Genomic DNA, 24368 nt, shown 5'->3' on the forward strand with positions numbered 1-24368 from the left:
CCCATCCCTTGCTCAAAATTCTTCTTTGGCTTCCAGTTGATTTCAGGATGTAGGGCAAACTCCATTTCATGCCAATAAGCCTTTAGCCTTCACCATGCTCCCCTCTTCTAAGGTTGCTCAGCAATAACATATCCGCTTGTGAATGCAGGAGATGCAGGAGACAGGAGTTCAGTCGCTGGGTCAGGAAGATCCCCTGGAGAGTGAAATGGCAACCCACTCCAGTATTCTTGCCTGGAAAATTTCATGGACAGAGGAGCCTGGTGGGACACAGTCCATGGGGTCACAAAGAGTTGGACAGAACTGAGTGATTGAGCACACACACACACACACACACACACACACACACATCCACTTGACAATGATTCAACTAGTAGATTCACTTATTCTTTATAAAAATTGTGAGATGGGTGATGACCCACATTTTTGTTTTGGATCCTTCTTCTTCCCTTTGTATCTTACCATTGGGGAGAACCTCTCTTTGGAGTTGAAAAGAGAATCCATGTCATCACTAGCCTATGGCTGGAGTAAGTTTTGGTCGGTAAGGAGGAAGCTGAACCAAGTAGTTGAAGGCAGATGTGAAAGGGAGCATGCTCTGTGATCATATAAGACAGCAGAGTCAGCTTGAAGTCAAGGTCAGGAATATAGATTTGAATGTTATCAGCCTTCAGGCTGTACTTGAAGCTGGAGAAAAACAGTTCACCAGTTGAAAGAATGAAAGTTCAACGTGCACCTTAGATTTGGACTTAGACCTATGGTATTTTAATTGAGATCACACCTGTTCTCAGGACAAATGAAGCTCAGATTCTTGATGTCTCATCACAGAAAGAATTCAATGAGAGACAAAGTAATAGTTAAGAAGTGGATTTATTTAGAGAGAAACATACTCCACAGTGTGGGCCATCTGAGGATGTAGGCACCAGGGTGTGGGGTTGTCAGTTTTTATAGGGCTGGGTAATTTCATAGACTAATGAATGGAAGGAGTAGTCCAGCTATTTTGGGGAAGGGGTGGAGATTTCCAGGAATTGGGCCACTGCCCACTTTTTTACCTTTATGGTCTGCCTTAGAACTGTCGTGGCACCTGTGGGTGTATCAGTCAGCTTGCTGAGTGAGACAGTGAGTATATACTGAGGCTCAAGTTCTAGAGCAAGTTGACTCATCTGCCATCTTGGACATATTTGATTCTAATCAGTTTATGTCATGTCCCTCCTGTTTCACAAGTAGTCAGGGCCAGAGTCTCATTGGAGAAAACACATCTTTAGATGAATAATGAGGAAGATTAGATAGGTAAGAACCACTGAGATGGGAGTTGAAAAATTCCGTGTCATGGCAGATGAAAGAAACAAGTATTTTCCAAATAGAGTTCTATCTGAGACTAGAAAATGATGCTAGGCTGTGCTGTGCTGTGTTCAGTTGCTCAGTCATGTTCCAGTCTTTGCAACCCCATGGACTGTAGCCCATCAAGTTTCTCTGTCCGTAGGATTCTCCAGGCAAGAATACTGGAGTGAGTTGTCATGCCCTCCTCCAGGGCATCTTCCCAACCCAGGGATCAAACCCAGGTCTCCCGCACTGGGTGGATTCTTTACCGTCTGAGCCACCAGATGTTCTTCTTCTTCTTCTTCTTTTAATTATTTTTGGCTGTACTGGGTCTTCGATGCAGTGCATGTATGGGTTTCTCATTGCAGTGACTTCTCATGTTGTGGGGCACAGACTCTGGGGCCTGATGGCTCAGCAGCTGTGGTGCCCAAGTTTAGTTGCCCCATGGCAGGTGGAATCTTCCCAGACCAGGGATTGAACCTGTGTCTTTTGCATTGGCAGGCAGATTTTCAACAACTGAACCACCAGGGAAGTCCCTATAGATTTTCTAATCAAAATAGCTTCAGAAGTTAACATTTCCTTTTTACTTTGTGTCTGATTTCAGTGTATGGAAACCAAAGTGCTGCAGAAAAAATCTGGAATCCTAAGCAGTGATGGTGCCGATGAAAACACCCTTCCCCGGTTGGCAGCAACAATCATTGCTTTGTCCCTCCAAGGCGTTTGTCTGGGACAAAGAAACTTGCCTCCCCCAGACTATTTTACAGAATACATTTTCAGTGCCTTGAATAGTACGAATACTCTTCACCTATCCGGTAAGGATGCTTTTCATGAATTTCATTTCCAAGTCACAACTGCTAAATATAAAATGTGGCAAAAACAAAGGCGGAAGCATTGTGGTGACCAAGTTTGTTCAGGTATGTTTTAAACACCCTTTTAATCTCAGCTTGTTGTGAGGCAGCCCAGGGGGCCTTGTCAGGGCAAACATGCTATGACATCTGTGGGGTGAAAAGGCAAAAAAAAAAAAAACAAAAACAAAAACTCAGCACCTTTGAACAGGGATGATGAAATTGTGGGTAGAGGGTTGAAGGGAGAGATTTTTATGATCTGTTGCTAGTACTAATTGGGACGTCCCAGGGGGCTCAGTGGTAAAGAATCCACCTGCCAATGCAGGAGATGCAGGTTCAATTCCTGGGTCGGGAAGACCCCCTGGAGGAGGAAATGGCAACCCACTCCAATATTCTTACCTGGGAAATCCCATGGGCAGAGGAGCCTGGCGGCCTACAGTCTGTGGGGTTGCTAACAGTTGGATGTGACTCTGCAAATGAGGGCACCCTAGTACTACTATCTCTTTTGGTATAAAGTGCTGGGCAACAGGTGACAAAGTATCTGTAGAACAGAGGTCCCCAGCCTCCAGGATCTAAGCCTGATGATTTCAGGTGGACCTGATGTAATAAAATAATAGAAATAAAATGCACAATAAAAATAATGTGTTTGAATCATTCTGAAACCACCTCCTCCCTCCCACCTCTCTCCCCCTCCACTCCCCACCACCTGGTCCCTGGAAAAATTGTCTTCCACAAAACTGTTCTGTAGTGCTAAAAAGGTTGGGGACTGCTTGTGTAGAAGGATAAAAGGGTATTCCACATGGTACAAGAGGCTTGGTAGCAGTTTGCTTGGAACCATAAAAGTAAGTCGTGTCGTGTTAAACAGACGGCCTGGCTGCATTTGTGACTGCCAGCGTTTTAGGGATCTGAGATAAAATAGGACATCATGGAATGAAATCAGAATGTGTGTTCACACATTTCTTTGTACTCAACAAGACATTAAGAGTGAAATGACTTAATTTTTTCATCTGCATTAGAACGCCCTGCTTTCTGCACACACCAAGGGGACTTGATGTGTCACTTCATAGCTGGTGCTTTTGCCAACATATTTCCTCTTGGGAAGTCACAACACAGAAGAGAAATACAAATTTTCCAAGACGCCAGCAGCACACTCATGATCTAGATAAATCTTCCAACTCTGAAAGGGATCAAGAGCTAGGAGTCATCCAAATTTGCGCAGAACTTTCCCTGACTTGTTTGTATAACCAGTTGAATGACAGATGTGTTTTTCTGTAATTCATTTTATGTGCTTTAAGCCAACAGTCCCCAACCTTTCTGGCACCAGGCACTGTTTCGTGGAAGAGAGTTTTTCCACGAACCAGGGGAGGGGGATGGTGTAAGGATAATTCAAGGGCATTACATCTGTTCTACACTTTATTTCTATTATTATTACCTCAGCTCCACCTCAGGCATTAGATCCTGAAGGTTGAGGACTCTTGCTTTGACTTGTGAACACAGAGGGGGACAGAGAGGATGGACAAATGGAGAAAGTAGCATGGAAACATATATATTACCATATGTAAAATAGGCAGCCAGTGGGAATTTGCTATATGACCCAGGGAGCTCAAACCAGTGCTCTGTGACAACCTGGAGAGGTGGGATGGGATGGGAGGTGGGAGAGAGGCTCAAGAGGGTGGGGACATATGTATACATATGGTTGATTCATGATGATGTATGGCAGAAACCAATACAATATTGTAAAGCAATTATCCTTCAATTAAAAATAGACTAATTAAAAAAGAAAGAAAGGAAGAGAATCTTTATTAAGATGAAAGCTGAAGTATCAGTCAATTGTGTTACCTACCTGTCATCACTAGGACAGAGACCAGGGGAAAGCATGCTGTGCTGAGAATGATTTTGATATAGGAAACAGGAATTACGAAATTCAGATTTTGGGTGATTGAGTTTTAGCAGGACAGTTTCCATGTCAACCAAAGGAATGCAATTACTCCACTTTTCAAATAAAACTTTGTGCCACTTGAAGGCTCAATCACTGGAGTACAGAAGATGGTTAGAGGCAAGCAGTACTGTAAGATCAAGGCGAGCTGTCTGCATATGAAACCATCATGGACCTGGGATAAAAAACCCACACAATGTTTGTGAGAGATGTTCAGTATCACTCATTTGGGCACAAAGCAGTCCTGTTTGCATTTGAGAACTCAGAATTCCCTCCCATCTCAGTATAATTAGATGCTTATTCCAGAGGCCCTGAGGCATTTTTCTAACAGCTGCCTCTGAGCTAGGGCCCTATTGACACTGATTGCATTTTGGAGTAGGAGGAACAAAAGTATGCTATTTTTACATGGTTTTTTTTTAATGTTTTTATTATAGAGATTGTCAAATATAAATAAAAGTAGAAACAATAAAACAATGAACTCCCATGTTCACAGTCCCTGCCTCAACAAGCAACAGCAATCTGGATAATCTTATTTTATATGTGCCTCCATTCTCTCCCGTTACTTGATTGTTGTTCAGTTGCTCATCCGACTCTTTGCGACCCCACAGACTCTGGCATGCCAGGCTTCACTGTCCTTCACCGTCTCCTGGATCTTGCTCCAACTCATGTCCATTGAGTTGGTGATGCCCTCCAGCCATCTTGTCCTCTGTCATCCTCTTCTCCTGCCTTCAATCCTTCTTAGCATCAGGTCTTTTCTAATGAGTTGGCTCTCTGCATCAGGTGGCCAAAGTACTGGAGGTTCAACTTTAGCATCAGTCCTTCAAATGAATATTCAGGATTGATTTCCTTTAGAATTCACTGATTTGATCTCCTTGCAGTCCAAGGGACTCTCAAGAGTCTTCTCCAATACCACAGTTCAAAAGCATCAATTCTTCAGTGCTCATTACTTGATTATTTTGAAGCAAATCATCAACCTGTTGGTATTTCTGTATGAATCTCTAGAAGAGAAGGCTTTTTTTTTTTTAAAAAAAAACATCTATTAGCAGTATCACAACTGAAAAAGTGAATGATTCTATAATGTTCATATTTTTCAGCTCTAAAAAAATATTTTCATTTTTAATTGAATGAGGATCTAAATAAGGTCTATAAAATGTGAATTGTTAATATGTCATTGGAGCTTTTTTCAAGGTGTCATGCCCTTCCCCTCTACTATATTTTGTGGCAATTTTTTTTTGTTGGAGAAATGTGCCAGGACTGTACTGTTTTATGTGTATCAGCTTTATAGTATATTTTAATTTCTGGCAGATCTAGCCTTCTTCATTGCTCTTCTTTTCAGGGTTTTCCGGGCTTGTTCATTCTTATAGACAGATATCACCTAACTTAAATTCTGGGGAATAAAAACCTTGTGATAAGACCATTCTAATTGTGAAAAATTTACAAAATAACTTAGAAATGATATTTACAAGATGTTACATTTTTAAATCCTACAGTATGTCTTCCTATTTGTTCATGTTCACATGTCTATTTTGTGGAGTGTTTTATCATTTCCCTCACACAGGTTTTAGACATTTCCTGGTACATTTATACCTAGGCATTTAACTTTCTTTTTGTATCTCTCAACTGGGATCCTCTCTTTCATTACAACTTCTAACTGGTTTTTTTTATCCATATGAAAGTTAGTGACTTTTTTAGATTAATTTTGTAACTCACTCCATGATTAAATCTTTCATTTTATTTTTGCCCTAATTATTTAGAGTTTTCAGATATATAATTATACCATCACCAAATAGATATAGATTGCCTCTTCTTTTTAAATTCTTGTGTCTCTATTTTCTTTGTTACCTGATTATACTAGTTAATAACCCCAATATAAAAATGGTGGATATTTTGAGAATGAACCTTTATCATGTTTTTGACCTTGAAAGAAAACCTTGTAGTGTTTCCTCATTGAGTTTAGAGAACATATGATAAAAAGTATATATTATAGTCTTTTATATGAATCCATATATTTACATTTCTAGTATTCTTCATTTCTTCCTGTGGACTCTTTACCATTCTGGTCATTTCTTTTTAGTCTAAATAACTTCACTTAGTCTTTCTTGTAAGACAGGTCTGCTGTCAATAAATTCACCATTCATTGTTTATCTGGGAATAATTTTATTTCACCTTTGTTTTTGAAGAGTTGTTTTGCTGGGCATTAAATTCTTAATTGACAGTTATTTCTCTCAGTATTTTGAATATCTTATTCCACTACTTTCTGGCCTCCATTGCTAAGATGATAAGTTAACTGTTAATTGTATTGATGCTCCTTTGTATGTGATGAGTCAGTTTTCCATTACTACTTTCAAGATATATTTTTGTATTTGACTTGTTTTTCATATTTATCCTATTTGATGTCTGATGAACTTATTGAACATGTATATCAAGGTTTTACATCAAATTGAGAATGTTTTTACCTGTTATTTTCTTCAATATTTTCTTCTACTTCTTTCTCTCTCTCCTCTCCAAGTGACTGCCATTGCATATAGGTCAGTGTATTTGCTGTTTCCCATAGGTCTCTGAGACTTGTTCTTTTTTCTCTTTCTGTTCTTCAGAGTAGATTATTTCTATAAATTTATCTTCAATTCAGTAATTGTTTCTTCTGCCATCCCAATATGCTGCTGTGAATTTTTCATTTCACTTATTCTATTCTTCTAGTCCAGAATTTCTATTTAGACTTTATATAATTTTGATCTCCTGATTAAAAGTTGCTATTGGTTAGTTTACTGTTCTTATACATTCCTTTAATTTCTCAAATATTATTTTCTTTAGTTCCTTGAACATACTGATGATCGCTGCTTTGAAGTCTTTGTCTGCTAAATCCAACATCTGGGAAATCTCAGGGGCATATTTATTGACTGTTTTTTTCCCTGACTCTGGGTCCCACTTTCCCATTACTTTGTGGGTCTCATAATTTTTTTTTTCAAACTGGCAATTTAAAATAAAATTTGTAGCAACTCTAGCTTGTAATTTTCCTAATACTGATGGTAACATTTAGAAAATACCAGAAATATATTTTTATAAGTAAGAAGATGAATAAATCTGAAGCAATTCACCATTATATTTATTCAGCTATTCTCTGTGTCAGTCAATTTTTAAAAGCCTACATTGTAGCAAGGGAAACTAAGCTACAATCTATAAACTGACAACCATACCACAGCTGCCTTAGAAAACGAGGTCTATTTTGCCCCTGCAATCTCAGCTCCTTTTAAATACCTATCTCTTTCCTTAAAAAACTGGAAATAGAACTGCCATATGACCCAGCAATCCCACTCCTGGGCATACACACTGAGGAAACCAGATCCGAAAGAGACACATGTACCCCAATGTTCATCGCAGCACTGTTTATAATAGCCAGGACATGGAAGCAACCTAGATGCCCATCAGCAGATGAATGGATAAGGAAGCTGTGGTACATATACACCATGGAATATTACTCAGCCATTAAAAAGAATTTGTTTGCATCAGTTCTAATGAGATGGATGAAACTGGAGCCCATTATACAGACTGAAGTAAGCCAGAAATATAAAGACCAATACAGTATACTAACACATATATATGGAATTTAAAAAGACAGTAATGATAACCCTATATGCAAAACAGAAAAAGAGACACAGATGTACAGAACAGACTTTGAACTCTGTGGGAGAAGGCGAGGGTGGGATGTTCTGAGAGAACAGCATTGAAACAAGTATACTATCAAGGGTGAAACAGATCACCAGCTCAGGTTGGATGCATGAGACAAGTGCTCAGGCCTGGTGCACTGGGAAGACCCAGAGGGATGGGATGGAGAGGGAGGCGGGAGAGGGGATCGGGATGGGGAACACATGTAAATCCATGACTGATTCATGTCAATGTATGGCAAAAACCACTACAATATTGTAAAGTAATTAGCCTCCAACTAATAACTAATAAAAATAACTAATTTTTATTAGCCTCCAACTAATAAAAATGAATGGAAAAATAAAAATAAAAAAATACCTATCTCTTTCCACATTAAACATTTAAGAGGATATCATTAGATTGACTTTACTTTAAAATCATAGTTAATGTACTAAGGATGTATGGTGCTTAAAGGGAATAGAGTTTCTAAGGATTAATTCGGTTTCATCCTTTGTTTTCATTTTTATAGGGGACACCTAGAAAAAGCATTAGCTGACTTACCAGAAGGCATGCCATTGATGGAATGGCCCATTTCATCATGGTTCAGCTCTAAAGCTTAGGCAAGATGTTGTGAGGGAATCAATATCCATGTGAAGTATAAATGTTCTTCATTCTTATTCAGAATAATTTCTTGGCTTTTCATTAGAACTTAGAAATTTACTTAGTAACATATCTATGCTGTGGCCATGTGAAATTGTGATTATTCTTAAACTGGCTTGTCTATTCTGACACCAAATTTTGTATGAAATTTCTAGAACTAGACAAGCTCCTCAACACTCTCTGGACTAAAAGTACCTGTATCAGAAAAGATAAAATCCATCAGCTTAGAAGGAAACAAAACAGCCTAACAATTCATGATGGAGACTACCCTAATCTATCTGTATCCATGGACCCAGAATCAGAAGATGGTCCAATTTCCTGGGATCAGGTATTGTCATTATTCCTCTTGTGTCATTGTACTGTCAAAGGAAGCAACTGTGAACATTCTCTAAGTGTTGTAGAAAACTTCAAGGGTAATGTAGATTTCCTTAAATGTAAAAATATTCTATTTTCCACAGTGTAGTCAGGGATTTTTCCTTTAACAAGTATATCTCTGCAGATTTAAAACTTGAGGCCAAAATATTTAGGAGAATGGTATATATTACTCTTTCCTTCATCCTGAATTCATGAATAATTCAGTAAACATGCGACCATTTATCAGTCACCGTTGTGTGCACTAGGGGTAAAGAATTGAACAAAAACAGGCACAGTTCCTATGGAGCTACCAGGATAGTGGGTGGATATAGACATACAAAAACAATCATGAATGAATGCTTCAAATTTAGATTCGATTATGATGAGATTACTTTGCATTGTGAGCAACAGAGAAATATTTGTATAGTAGGTGGCACTGAGAAGGTTTTTGAGAAAAGGTGGTATATGGGCCTATAAATATATTCTTATTCTTACTTCCTGAAGTTGTGTTCCAAAGTACATTCATTAGTCTACTAGATAATACTTGTTTTTGTCTTGTTTGTTTGCTATTTGGCTGCGCTAGGTCTTTTTTGCTGCACTAGGGCTTTCTCTAGTTGCAGTGAGGAGGGGTTACTCTGTTGTCGTGGCGCACGGGCTTCTTCTTGCAGTGGCTTCTCTTGTTGGGGAGCACCGGCTCTAGGGCCTGCAGATTCAGTGGTTGTGGCCCACAGGCCTAGTTGCACTGCGGCATGTGGGATCTTAGTTCCCAGACCAAGGATCAAACCTGTGTCCCATGCATCCGCAGACAGATTCTTAACCACTAGGCCACCAGGGAAATCTAGATAACACTTCTTTCTTTTTGGCCTTGCCTCATGGCATGTGGGATCTTAGTTCCCCAGTGAGGGATTGAACTCACACCCTGTCCATTGGAAGGGCAGAGTCTTAACTACTAGACTACCAGGGAAGTCCTGTGATAATTCTTAAAAATTCTTAAATTCTTATCATCAAATCTGTTTGGGAAATAGAGATACGTATTGCACTGTAGCATATTAACACGCCTGGGGAGGTCCTGTAGTAAATAAAATTCTTTAGTCTTATTGAATTCAGCATTTTTCAGACTCTGGTACACATAGAAACCTTCCCTGCTCTTATCATTTAAAATCTTGGAAAATTGATATTCCATGATAATGGCTTATATTTAACGAGTAAATTAATACTATGTGTTAGACACTGCAGAGTTTCCCCTGAATTTCTTCATTTAGTTATTACAACAGCCGTATGAGGCTAGGTTAAATGATTCCATCCTACCAATGAGGAAATTGAGTCGTGGAACTAATAAGTAGTTGATTAAGTTCACAGAAATTGAGGATATATGCATACGTTGTCCCAGAGCATATTCTGTGCTCTTAACAACCATGCTATTGTTTAATAAATATTGATTTAAAGAAATAAAACTACTTTTTGTTTGTATCTTGGATAAGTTATTATTCCTATTAGGCACAAATCTGTATATTGAAAGAGAAAAATTCTGTAAACATTTCTAACAATAGTAACTGTTGTTCCTGTAAGTTATGAATACATGATTGGGTAGTATTGCCTATTTTTGCTATGATATATTTTAAAAAGTAAATTTCTATTAATTAGGCTACATAGTAAGGGCATCAATTAAAGCTGATTATTTTAAACTCACAGTGTATTCACTGAAGGAAATAAGTTGATGCCTGTATTAATCCTTGTTTGTAAGTTCTCCTTAAATATTCCTTCAGGGCCAGCTCTTCTTAGGAAGGGAACTCATTTGTCTGATGGAGACCCTATTTGCATAAAGAATGAAGGTTATTTCTTAAAATTTAGGGATTACTTGCTTAAGCCATGCATTTTCTAAGAACAGTAACTGTCATCTTCTGTGATGACTACGCAAGATAAACAAAACCTCTTCTTTCTCAATTATCTGTTTCAACATTCACTTTCTTTGTGACTCTGGAGGGGACCCTAAAGTAAGAGACTAGATCTGAAGATCCTGCCTGTATTATTTGGACCAGTCAGTCTTGAGGTGTTGTCCCTGGGCCAGCAGTATCAGCAGCACCTGGGACATTGTTGGAAATGGGAATTCTCGGGTCCCACCCCAGAATCTACTGAATTATACACTCTGATTGTGGAGCCCAGAACCCTATCTTTTAACCAGCCCTCCAAGTGATTCTCAAAACTAAAATGCAGGAAGCGACACTTTAGAATGTGTTTTTAAAGTTTCCACAAAGATCTCATGACATCAACACAAGTGTACAATTATATTGAAGTTTTAGTTTAAAGAATAAAGCTATTTTAAAGGTTATTGACTGAATCATCTAATTTTAATTCTATTTTCTTCTTTATTAAAAATAGTTTGCCAAAATTTAAAGGATATAATGAATCACCTTTAAGGACATTTGTATTAGTGATTTCAGAAGAAATGTAATGCAATAGTAACCTAAATAGTATAGGAATATCAAGTAAATATCAAGGGCATAGAAGCTTATAATAGAATAACCTTACTCTACAAGAAGGTGTTCTAAAACTGGAAACTATTCAATTCCTTGACAATGAACTGGGGAGAGATGCATGACATTCTCTTCATGTCTATTTCTCCGCTCTTTTATTTCCCAGTCAGGCATCTTTCAGTAAGAATATTTATTATGAAGGATTCATCATAAGATGTTTATGGTTAGTTTCCCTTCATCATTGCTAGTATTTTTAATGATAATGTGGTTCTGTTCCATGATTAATAAATAGTGCAAAAGAGACTATTGTCTTTGGTGTAAATTATTTTGATAAAGGGGAAAAAAATTACAAGTTTAGCTTTCTGTTGTTGCTTCTTGTAATAGAAACATTTTGGAGTTCTTGCCCAGTCTTTCTGAGAAATGCCTTCCCCACCCACTGGGCTGAGTCCAGCAGCCATATTTGAACAGTATGATGTCCTTTCCTGTCTTGGGGGCAAAACTGATGGAATCAAATAACATTGGAACAAGAAAACCCATCCATGGCCTTGCTGAGACAATCAGATCTGTCAGGACTTGCAGACTCAATCCAATTTTTTTTTTTCAGTTCACAGCAATCTTTATTATTTATAACTCCATATTAGTATATTGTGTGTGCATACTTTATTCTTTCTTCTATTTATGAACATATGAGTTATTTACAGTATTTTGCAGTTACAAGCATACTATTACGATGAATAACGTTGCTGTTCAGTCACTAAGTCATGTCTGACTCTTTGCGACCTCATGGACTGCAGCACCCCAGACCTCCCTGTCCCTCACCATCTCCCAGAGTTTGCCCAAGTTCATGTCCATTCATGAATTTGTGTCCATTGAATTTCATGTCCATTTCAATTTCATTGAAATTCATGTCCATTGAATCAGTGATGCTATCCAGCCATTTCATCCTCTGCCTCCCTCTTCTCCTTTTGCTTTCCCTCTTTCCCAGCATCAGAATCTTTTCTAGTGAGTCGGCTCTTCACATCAGGTAAATGGAATGGGTTGGGGCTTATATGGCCTTTTACTTTTTTTTTAAGATTTTTTGGATGTGGATCACTTTTAAAGTCTTTATTGAATTTGTTACAATATTGCTTCTGTTTTTTGTTTTTGCCTGTGGGGCATATAGGAGCTGATCTCCCCGAGCAGGGATCGAACCTACACCCCCTGCATTGGGAGGTGAAATCTTAACCACTGGACTGCCAGGGAGGTACCTGGCCATGTGTTTACTAAAGAGAGAAAGCCATGTGTTTACTAAAGAGAGAAGGCCATGTGTTTATTAAAGAGAGAAGGCCATGTGTTTATTAAAGAGAAAAGGCCAGACTGTGAAGGGAAATAGATATCTGCAGGGGGAAACAGAAAGGAGAAAATACAGAGCCCTGAAGAAATAGAGAAAAATCTTTGGTTTTCATTTTCCAGCTTCCAACTGAATTCCTCATACAATGTGCCTGTCCTTCCCATGTCAGACATCCTCTGTAACCTTAACACATCCTCCTCTGGGTGTCTGGCGGTTTAAGTGGCTCTGTTCCATGCAACCAAATGTCTCCCAATCAAGATAAAGCTTTTTAACCCTTTGGATCATCCCAGAGGATTTTTATGTGGGAAAAACCAGCAAACATCATCATTTTCTCATTAGCCATGTGTCTTTGTTTAAAATCCCTACTTTCTATAGCATGGCAAACCAATCCTTGGACATCACTGATTTTTTTAAAGATACCTTACTGTGACCTCAGATCACACTGCTCTTGCATTGGGGTCTTATTTCACTAGAAGACATTCATTTGTGCTAGTGAAACTACACACCCTTCTCATCCACATATGAAAACTTTTCAATGTAATTTTTGATGCATAAAGTGTCAGCCCTTAGCACTTCTGAAGTGGACAAATGTTTTCAGGCAATTGTTAGAGATCTGTTTCATTTATTGTTAAGCTACTTCTTTCATAAATATCCCTATACAATATGAAAAAGTAGATAAAAACTAGTGAAATCTGTAGGCAATAACAATGATTTCAATTGTTTTTGTGGTGAAGGGCTGTCAAAGAACATAGGTCACCATATCATTTAGTGCTTACACACCAGCAAGTTGACACAGCATCCACTTTTTAAAATATTACCTTTACCTTTATTGCTTTTGAAAATTCATGTTGCTGACACAGGCTTATTAAATCAGATAATATTAAAGGCAATGATCTTATTCCTCCAGAGCTCCTGTTTATCCTATAAAGTTTTAACTTCATTAATAATACAAAGCCATGCCCCCAACAAGAGTCTTAAGGCTTGCTTAGGCTGCTGGTTAGAACACCATTTAGCACATTGTAAAACAATCTGCATCTCCTTTCAGGAAAGAAAAACGTTTGCAAAACTCCTACCACACAATACTCAGAATGAAAGTGAGATACAGCTGCTTTAATTAGAGATGAAAAACAATCCTCGAGAATTATGTATGGTCAGAAGTTTGCAAGGAAACACACATAGTAATGTGTTGACTTGAACCCTTCCAGTTTAGTCCTGATTCCTCCAGGATGGTAGTTGATGGTGAATTTGGTCCAGTGCTGAGGTTGGTAACAATGTATGTTCTGCCTCCTACAGACTTGCTTCTCTGCCAGGCAGTTGGTGAACATATTTCTACAGAACAAGCGTTCACCCATTTCTAAGGAGGACTTTAAGCAAATGAGTCCAGGAATCATTCAGCAATTGCTCAGCTGTTCTTGCCAGCTGCCCCAGAACCAACAAGCAAAGATGGCACCCACCACGCTGGAGAGTAAGTCCTGGCTCTTCACTCAGAAAGCCAATGCACACAATGCATACAATCCGCACAATGGATTTATGATGATGAAGGAGGATACATACCATACACCAGGCACTGTTTTAAGCATTTTACTTTGATCAGCTCATTGAGTCCTTACAACAATGCTACCAGCTATAAATTATTATTATCTTCACTTTAGAGATGATGAAACTCAGGTAACTGGAAGTTAAATAACTTGCCCAAAGACACATAGCTAGTAATTGATAGAATTGGGATTCAAACACAGGTAATTTGGTCCCATAGTCCTTGTTTTTAACCACCTATGCTATACTACAGTTCAATGAATATTTTATATTTTGTAGCTAACTTACATAAATCGATTCTATCCCCTATCTTTGACTCAGTCATAGACCATAGTTGAATCACAGACCATAGTTGAATAGCTTTATCATTTCAAGAATGTTATAGAAATGAAATCATACAGTATAAATCCTTTTGGGATTCAGGGTATTTTTCCACTCATCAAAATTTCCTTATAATCCATCTAGATTGTTTTGTGTATTAATAAATTGGTTTTTTTTTTATTACTGAGTAGAACCAGGGCAAAGGCAAAGGCAAAGGCAAAGACAAAGAGTTTTGCTAACAGAACACACTGGCCATAGTAAACACCCTCTTCCAACAACACAAAAGTTGACTATACATGGACATCACCAGATGGTCAATACTGAAATCAGACTGATTGTATTTTTTGTAGCTGAAGATGGAGAAAATCTATAACAGTCAGCAAAAACAAGACCTGGAGCTGACTGTTGCTCAGATCATGAACTACTTATTGTCGAAAGCAGACTTAAATTGAAGAAAGTAGGGAAAACCACTAGACCATTCAGGTATGACCTAAATCAAATCCCTTATGATTATACAGTGGAAGTAAGAGATAGATTTAAGGGATTAGATCTGATAGACAGAGTGCCTGAAAAACTATGGAAGGAGGTTTGTAACATTGTACAGGAGGCAGTGATCAAAACTATCCCCAATAAGAAGAAATGCAAAAGGGCAAAATGGTTATCTGAGGAAGCCTTACAAATAGCTGAGAAAAGAAGAGAAGTGAAAGGCAAAGGAGAAAAGGAAAGATATACCCATCTGAATGCAGAGTTCCAAAGAATAGTAAGGAGAGATAAGAAAGCCTTCCTAAGCAATCAATGCAAAGAAATAGAGGAAAACAATAGAATGGGAAAGACTAGAGATTTCTTCAAGACAATTAGAGATACCAAGGGAATATTTCAGACAAAGATGGGCACAATAAAGGATAGAAACAGTATGGACCTAACAGAAGCAGAAGAGATTAAGAAAAGGTGGCTAGAATACACAGAAGAACTATACAAATAGGTATTAATGACCCAGGTAACCACGATGGTGGGTGTGATCACTCACCTAGAGCCAGACATCCTGGAATGCAAAGTCAAGTGGGCCTTAGGAAGCATCACTATGAACAAAGCTAGTGGAAGTGATGGAATTCCAGTTGAGCTATTTCAAATCCTAAAAGATGATGGTGTGAAAATGCTGTACTCAATATGTCAGCAAATTTAGAAAACTCAGCAGTGGTCACAGGACTGGAAAAGGTCAGTTTTCATTCCTACCCCAAAGAAAGGCAATGCCAAAGAATGTTCAAACTACCGCACAATTGCACTCATCTCACATGCTAGCAAAGTAATGTTCAAAATTCTCTAAATCAGGCTTCAACAGTACATGAACTGAGAACTTCCAGATGTTCAAGCTGAATTTAGAAAATAAAAGGCAGAGGAATGAGAGGTCAAATTGCCAACATCTGTTGGATCATAGAAAAAAGCAAGATAATTCTAGAAAAACTTCTGCTTCATTGACTACGCCAAAGCCGTTGACTGTGTGGATCACAACAAACTGTGGAAAATTCCTAAGATGGGAATACCAGACCACATTACCTGCCTCCTGAGAAATCTGTATGCAAGTCAAGACGCAACAGTTAGAACCAGACATGGAACAACGAGCTGGTTCTAAATTGGGAAAGGAGTACATCAAGACTATATTGTCACCCTGCTTATTTAACTTATATGCAGAGTACATCATGTGAAATGCCTAGCTGGATGAATCACAAGCTGGAATCATGATTGCTGGGAGAAATATCAATAACCTCAGATACACAGATGGCACCACCCTTATGGCAGAAAGTGAAGAGGAACTAAAGACCCTCTTGATGAAAGAGGAGAGTGAAAAAGTTGGCTTAAGACTCAACATTCAAAAAACGAAGATCATGGCATCCGGTCCCATCACTTCATGACAAATAGATGGGGAAACAATGGAAACAGTGAGAGACTTTATATTTGGGGGCTCCAAAATCACTGCAGATGGTGATTGCAGTCATGAAAATAAAAGATGCTTGCTCCTTGGAAGAAAAGCTATGACCAACCTAGATAGCATATTAAAAAGCAGAGACATTACTTTGCTAACAAAGGACCATTTAGTCAAAGCTATGGTTTTTTCAGTAGTCATGTATGGATGTGACAATTGAACCATAAAGAAGGCTTAACAGTGAAGAATTGATGCTTTTGAACTGTGGTGTTGGAGAAGACTCTTGAGAGTTCCTTGGACAGCAAGGAGATCCAACCAGTCAATCCTAAAGGAAATCAGTCCTGAATGTTCATTGGAAGGACTGATGCTGAAGCTGAATCTCCGCTACTTTGGTCACCTGATGCAAAGAACTAACTCATTGGAAAAGACCCTGATGCTGGGAAAGATTGAAGGTAGGAGGAAAAGGGGACGACAGAGGATGAGATGTTTGGATGGCATCACCGACTCAATGGACATGAGTTTGAGCAAACTCTAGGAGTTGGTGATAGACAAGGAAACCTGGCATGCTGCAGTCCATGGGGTCGCAAACAGTTGGACACGACTGAGAAAATGAACTGAACTGCTTCTTTGGTATGAATATACCATATTTTGCTTAACCATTCACCTCTGAAAAAGTGGATTATTTTCAGTTTTTGGCTATTTGAAAAAACTTACTATGAACATCTCTGAAAAAAAAAAAAGTTGATAGTTGAGAAATAGCATAGTGTAAGAGAAAGAACATCAGTGTTGGGATCAGAAATGCAGAATTGAATCATGCTGTCTGTCCCCAGCCAGCTCTGCGATCTTCTACAATCTATATTTCTCAAGCCTGTCTCTTTCCCTGCACCGTGCAAAGCAGTGATTCCACAAGGCTTGCTATCCTTTCACACATCATGGCACACATGAAATAATGAAGGCATGTTGGGGTAAACCAAAGAAGCTGCTCTGGGCTGGCAGTGACCAGGCCAGGGAGGTACGAGCCTCCTGAATGTGGCAGCCCCAGGAAGTGCAGGGACCACTATTCACACTTGGGACTTCCCTGACAGTCCAGATGTTAAGACTCTATGTTTCTAATGCAGAGGGTGTCAGTTCAATCCCCAGTCAGGAAACTAAGAGCTCACATGTGGCATGGTATAGCCAAAAGAGAAAAGAAAAAGAATTCACACTCACCTGTGACCCATAGCATCATCACAGTACATGAACTTTACTGTAAGACTTCCAGGACACCAGTGAAATTTCAATGGGATAATATGTACAAAAGTGTGTTCTATAAATTTAAAACACCTGAAGTTTATTTATTTTCTTGCAGTAAAAATGCCGTTTTATTTACCTGAGTTCTTCATAAAGATCTTTTGAAGACATAAATATGAGGACCATCAAAATGATCTCAGAGTGAGAAAATGTTTTTCTTACCACTTACCAAAATACCCTATTATTTTTAATAAACTATAGTCATAAGTAGTTATAAAATGTTGTGCAGAACGGGACACATGGCATGTGGACTGTTAGATTAAAAATTGGACAAAATAGAGAATCCATAAACAACTTCATCCCAGAAGGGACTTTAGTCAGTGGAGAAATCATTCACTTAATTGTGTTGAGAGAGTTTGGGAAAACAAAACCAGAAAAATGACCAAAAAATGGTGGCCTAAGAACAGGTATGATGAATAGTAAAAATATGACAGTTAACCATATTTAAAATATTACCTTTGATCTGAGGATGTTACATTTTTTTTTTCAGAACTGCTTTTCTTTTTCTTTGAGATAGTCTGCAATGCCCGTCATAGCCGAATTGTTCAGCCCTTATTTCTAACTCATAATAGATTCTACATCAAGTGACTCATCATGCCAGGCCTATATATTTAAGACTTCACATTCACTGAGAGGAAAAAAAAACTTCATTAAAAATGAGCAGCTAAATAATTCAACACTTCTGGCCAGTGATGGCTCAAAAATGGATGAAAAGGACTGGATCATGGCACCTAGGAGCTCCCATATTTGTTTCTATTCCCTGACACTGTGTCTGGTCATACAGGCCATTCAGAAACAGGGTTTTTGACTGAAGATCCAAGAAAAAGTTTATTCCCATTTAAATTGACTTCTATATCCTTCTAGGAAACAGTCTTCCTGAGAAAAATTTATACAAATCATACACACCGAAGAACCTAAAAAAAAAAAAATCACTTTCCTCAATTTAAAATGTTGCATCAAATAACTAAAGAGAAAGACTTGTGATGTTGGCCTTTTGAAAGTGCAGGAATGTAAGATGTTAAAGAGTGGAAGACACAGGAAGATGTTATTAAGAACACAGTGTTCAGTATGCTGAAACTCAACTTCTAAGAGCTGTCTTCAACTGAATTTCCAGGAAAGAATGTTATAGCTGAGTAGAAATAATTTCAGATCTATTCAAAGAAGCTGCTTGGAATTGACTAAAATTTTATTATAATTGGTAGTACGTCCAGTTCTGTTTTAAGGACGAGTAACATTTATAAGGAATCTGAGTCCAATCAAGACACCATGACACTATATAGGGAACTAGAGTAAGTCTGCAGAGTCTGGTGGCAACAAAAGTCAGAGGTTTTATGATTTTCAGATGGTTCTTACCACAGGAGAGCAGGTGAAATCTGACTCATAGAAGACCTAGAAAGTTTTACAAGCTCTCAAGGAATAAAACATCCTTTGTCTTCCAAAACCACACTGTAGCTCAGTAGTCATCTACAGATGTGACAGTTGGACCATAAAGAAGGCTGAGCACTAAAGAATTGATGCTTTTGAATTGTGGTGTTGGAGAAGACTCTTGAGAGTCCCTTGGACTACAAGGAGATCAAACCAGTCAATCCTAAGGGAAATCAACCCCAAATATTCATTGGAAGGGCTGATGCCGAAGCTGAATCTCTAGTACTTGCCCACCTGATACAAAGAGCCGACTCATTAGAAAAGACCTGGATGCTGGGAAAGATTGAAGGCGGGAGGAGAAAGGGATGACAGAGGATGAGATGGTTGGATGGCATCGCCAACCCAATGGACATGAATCTGAGCAAACTCCAGGACATAGTGGAGGACAGAGGAGCCGTGTGTGCTGCAGTCCATGGGGTTGTGAAGAGTCAGATTCGGCTTAGTGACTGAACAACAGCAAAGCCACCCTCAGGACAAAGGGAAAAGAACTGAAGAACCTGAAACTTTGCCTTTTGCCTAGGAAACATCAACCCCTAATTTGTCCTTGTGAGTTCTTGACATTTGGTGATATTTTGTACCTACCAGAAAAGTGTGGTAACTTTGAACTTGATTAGACTGCTGGGTGCTCAGATTAAACTTCAAATGTCTTTAATTTACAGGTTAGTTGAGAAGAATCATGTTCCCACTTAGAGTCTATTTGTGGAAAAGTAGGATGTGAAACTGGATGAACTATCTCTAGGGATTTTTTTTTAAATAAAATAGATATTAAATTAGAGCAAAATAAAACCTTTAGGTAGCTGTATGATCATTTTGAACTATTTTAATTTTTGACTGCATCACATATGGGAGCCTAGTTCCCCTATCAGGCATCAAACCCATGTTCCATGCATTGACAGCAAGGAGTCTCCACCACTGGACCACCAGGGAATTCTCCCTTGTTATTCTTTTAATGTGGTAAAAATGTACATAACATTTACCATCTCAATCCTTTTAAGTGTATAGCTTAGTAGTGTTAAGTATTTTCACATGGCTCTGCAACAGGTCTCTAGAACTGTTTCATTTTGCAAAACTGAAACTGTATATCCACTGAACAGCAACCAATTTGTAGAGATTGCTTAGCTGCCAGGGAGTTGTGGTGACAGTGGGAAAAAAAATCAAAGTGTGAAAGTTTTAGCCTGCTCTGAGTATGCTACCAACTTCGTTTTAACGTTCAATCTCTGTTTAATGGCAGAGCGTATAATTTAATAAAAGTCCTCTTCACATCACACGTCTATTATCATCTTACTAGCTAGTGTTATTAACATGATCTGCTGTCGAGAGTCAACGTTCCAGAAAAGTACAAGAATGATGAAGATGGAACGTCTTCAATTATAACAAACTTGAAGAGGGTAGTTTCTTAAAATCTTCAGTGGGCTTTAAGTAGTATGATAACTGAATTGTTCAATTTAATTTGTCACTTATTTGTAGTTATAAAAGGAAATGATAGTTTGATGTGGTAATGACCTATCTTCATTGTTTACAAACAAGTTAGTAATTTCTAAATAAGTTGAAACAGAGTATTTTCCGTGAATATCTATAACCAGTGGAAAATGGTGTTTGAATATGGTTTATACCCAAATAATGTACACTTGACTCTGAAAGCTATTTTTTTCTGTTTTAATCTTTCTCTTTCCTTTCTTCCTCTACTCTTTTATTTCTTCTCTCCTTCCACATGTTTGTTTCTGTTGGAATAATTGTGAAAAACTGTACTTTCTGAATATTTTTGAAAATGTAGAATCTTAGAAATATGGAATATATTTTAGGGGTCAGAAAAATTATTGTAATAATTGAAAAGTTAGGCTGTCCAAATTTATATTATCACCCTTTATTCATTCATTGATTAGTTTTTACCAATACAGTCACTCATTTTAGTCACAGAGAATAGTAAAAACTTTTGATATTACAAATAATTTTGAGACCTTTTGGAAGGAAGTACTCATTTTGTCCGCAAATACAGATCTACAGCGGCCCAGACCGTACGCTCTTTCTGTCCCATTGCTTCTTGCCTTCGAAAGGTTTGAATGTGGTTAGATGACAAATATTACCACTGCCTGTCGGTGAAGGTTATAGTTTGTTTTTTAGTTTTAATTTTTTTGTCTGCACTGGGTCTTCATTGTGGCGTGTAGAATTTTCTCTAGTTGCAGTTCATGGGCTCTAGGGTGCACGGCGCTCAGCAGTCACAGTTTGCTGTCTTGTCTAGTTGCCCTGTGGCTTGTGGAACCTTAGTTCCCTGACCAGCAATCGAACCCGTGTCCCCTGCACTGAACGGCGGATTCTCAACCATTGGACCACCAGGGAAGTCCCAAGCTTGTAGTTTAAAGCAAGAGAAATTGTTTTCTTTGAGGGTAGGAGGTAAGCTAGCTCCTTGCTACAGTGATTATTTTTTTAACAAGGGGTAACTTCAAAACAATGGAGTAAATTAGTAAGTTTCCTTACAAATTGAAACTTTAAATCCAATATGGCACTCACAAAACAATTTTATATCCCTAGCTATTGTAGTATAGGATGGATTCTTTTACCATGTTCACCGGCAGAAGCACTCCCAGGGGCCTCTGACTGGTTTTGATCTCTTTTTGACTCAGAATATGGCTACAGCACTGTGGCGGTGACGCTGCTTACGCTGGGCTCCATGCTTGGGACGACACTGATCCTTTTCCACAGCTGCGAGGAGAACTACAGGCTCATTTTACAGCTGTTTGTGGGCCTGGCTGTTGGGACACTTTCTGGGGATGCTCTGCTCCACCTCATCCCTCAGGTAAGCTGCTATTTTCCGTTTCATCTGGAGTGTTTCTAGTTTCAATTTATGTTTAGCCATTGAAGGTGTTTATGAAGAATTTCACAGTGACCTGGATGCATAGATCCAGTGGCCAGTGTTTTCCTTGGAAATCACTGTTATTTCCCCAAAGCCCTTGTAGGAGAAAAGAGATGATCAGTCATTCGATTCACCAGGTTATTCTTATTTTTGAAATTAAAAAATAAGTGATCAGATACAAATTCCTATTGAAACCATTGGGTGTCATTTCCAGGGCTCCAAAGAGCTTTGGTACCAGAGTCCTCTATGTCTCAGTGCAGAAGAGAATTCAGCAAGAGGCAAAGTGATAGATAAAATGTGGTTTATTAGAATAGGACACTTGTGAGGCTTACAAGGGGGTGCCATGCCCTAAGAACTTACTGGGCTACTGTTTTATAATCAAAGGATAAGAGGGAGGGGGAGAAGAACTTTCCCTTGAGTAGACGTCTTGCTTCCATCATCAGCTCCTCCTACAGCTTGGGCAAGAGAGTTTTCTTGTCCCTATGTGCTCAAGCTAGGTCCATAAATTACTGAATTTTATGTCCTAAGGATCATTAATTTATTGAGCTCTCCAAGCAGGGTATGGGTCTCATGCCACCACTGTTTTATTGATTTGGGGCATGTCTTGTGCTTCTGTTGCATTCTTTTGTTGCTAAACAAGTCTGCTTGGTTTTGTGGTTAAGCAAACCTGCTCTCTTGAGTAATCATTAACTTATGAGGGTCTCCCATATTTTTTTCTACTTTCAATCCCCTGTTGTATAATTAACTATATAGTCACCTACTTTATCCCTTTATTCTGTCCCTGTCACTATTAAGGAAAATTCATGAAAGGTGAGTATCTGTAAATAAAAATGAATGGGCTATAATATATACTAGTTTTTCTCTGCTGGCCCCCAACCTCATCAGATCCATTCTCTGCTCTTGTCCGCTGTGTGTTCTGCCCCAGAAGACTGTATCCCCTCAGCTCCATGCAGGTTGGATTGTTGTTTGGGTTCCCCAGCGGGGACACCACAGAAAGGCCAAGGTGGGAGGAGAGAATGGCAGGGGTACTTCTTCCTTGCTCCCTCCCTCTGACACTGTCTCTAGAAGCAGCTCATTACCTGCAATGTTACAGCTCCCATGGGTCCCTAGCTCCTCCGCCATTGGAGTTTGGTAACATCATTTCCAACCTTTGCCCTTTGCCCTTTCAGCCTTAAAAGTGGTCATGGTTTCCTGGGGTTGCTAGTCTCTGGGGTGTCTCATTACCCCTCATTCATACCCTTGACCCTGCCCACACCTCTGTCATGGCACCATCATTAAAGCTCTCTTCATCTGAACCATCAAAATGAATTTCTCTCTCTTGCCCAACTATTAGTGTCTGTTTTTGTTGTTTGTTTAGTCACTAGGTTGTGTCCAACTCTTTTGCAACCCCGTGGACTGTAGCCCACCAGGTCCTCTGTCCTTGGGATTTCCCAGACAAGAATACTGAAGTGGGTTACCATGTCCTTCCCCAGCATATATTTCCAACCCAGGGATCAAACCCATGTCTCCTGCATTGACAGGTAGATTCTCCACCCTTTAAGAAACAGGCAAGCTCCAGCAGCTGGCTCTTTGTTGAAGTCTTTGGAGGCTCTTTATTTGTCAGAAATGGAAGGGTTAGGACCTGAGATGCAAGAGTTCAGGGAAAAGGGTCTTCAGATGAGGCTATCCATTCCTTCTGAGATCTCTCATGATGGATCATGATGAGCAAATGATTCCCCCTCCTCTCACAAAACCTGAGATATTAAAACTTTCCACAGGCCTCTGGCATTTTCCTCCAGGGTCCCTCTTGTTGGTTAGAGGCTCAAAAATTATTAGATGCTCTGAAAATTGCAAAGTGAGCATTGTAGATATGAAACAAAACATTATTAGTTTTAATCTCCCTGGTAATCTAATTTTCTGGAAATATTTCAGGGTTTATTTACTTGAGGCAGTGGCCAAAGCCTGTTTCTATGTCACTGTAGTGGGTGCAGAGCTCTTCACAGCCCAGGATCCTGGGAAGTAGCAACAGGATCTTAAGACTGCCCCGGTCTCCCTCAGTGGGAAAGCCCAGAGCCCAAGGCAGCAGGATTGGGTGTGGGTTGGGTGGGACAGTCAACTGGCCCTACGGAGATATATTACAGAGGAAAACGTAGCTGAGAAGGCAGTTGCTTTGCTTAGGAGGCAGTTGCTTTACTTGAAGAAAGAGAGGACAGAGTTATCCAGAAGAGGAAGACAGACACAGTACCAGTGTGGCAGAAAGCTAGAAAAATCAGTGGTTCCTGAACGTGATCCAAGGCAAGTGTTTAAAGGTCTGCATAGAAATGAGAAAAATCCCACTGGCATCATTTCCTCTTTTAACTAGCTATGTTGATTCTACTTTAAGATCTACATTTTATTCTGAAATTATGAGGTTTTCCTGTTTCTTTTGTGACATTACAGTGTCCTTGTTTTGTGAAATAATGGTAATTACAAATATTAGGGGAGTGTCCT

General features: G+C 39.0%; 1 protein-coding gene across 3 annotated transcripts in view; it reads left to right on the plus strand.

Annotated features, from left to right (window-relative positions):
* The window catches only part of SLC39A12 (solute carrier family 39 member 12), an 89431-nt gene that overhangs the window by 16111 nt on the left and 48952 nt on the right, over positions 1-24368 (plus strand). For all 3 annotated transcript variants that reach the window (XM_043884876.1, XM_043884874.1, XM_043884875.1), the window contains exons 4-7: positions 1919-2126; positions 8553-8725; positions 13849-14020; positions 21670-21842. In XM_043884876.1, the coding sequence (XP_043740811.1) occupies positions 1919-2126; positions 8553-8725; positions 13849-14020; positions 21670-21842 (726 nt within the window). The remainder of the gene's footprint in view (positions 1-1918; positions 2127-8552; positions 8726-13848; positions 14021-21669; positions 21843-24368) is intronic.

The sequence above is a fragment of the Cervus elaphus genome, chromosome 23, assembly GCF_910594005.1.
Source record: "Cervus elaphus chromosome 23, mCerEla1.1, whole genome shotgun sequence".
NCBI lineage: Eukaryota > Metazoa > Chordata > Mammalia > Artiodactyla > Cervidae > Cervus > Cervus elaphus.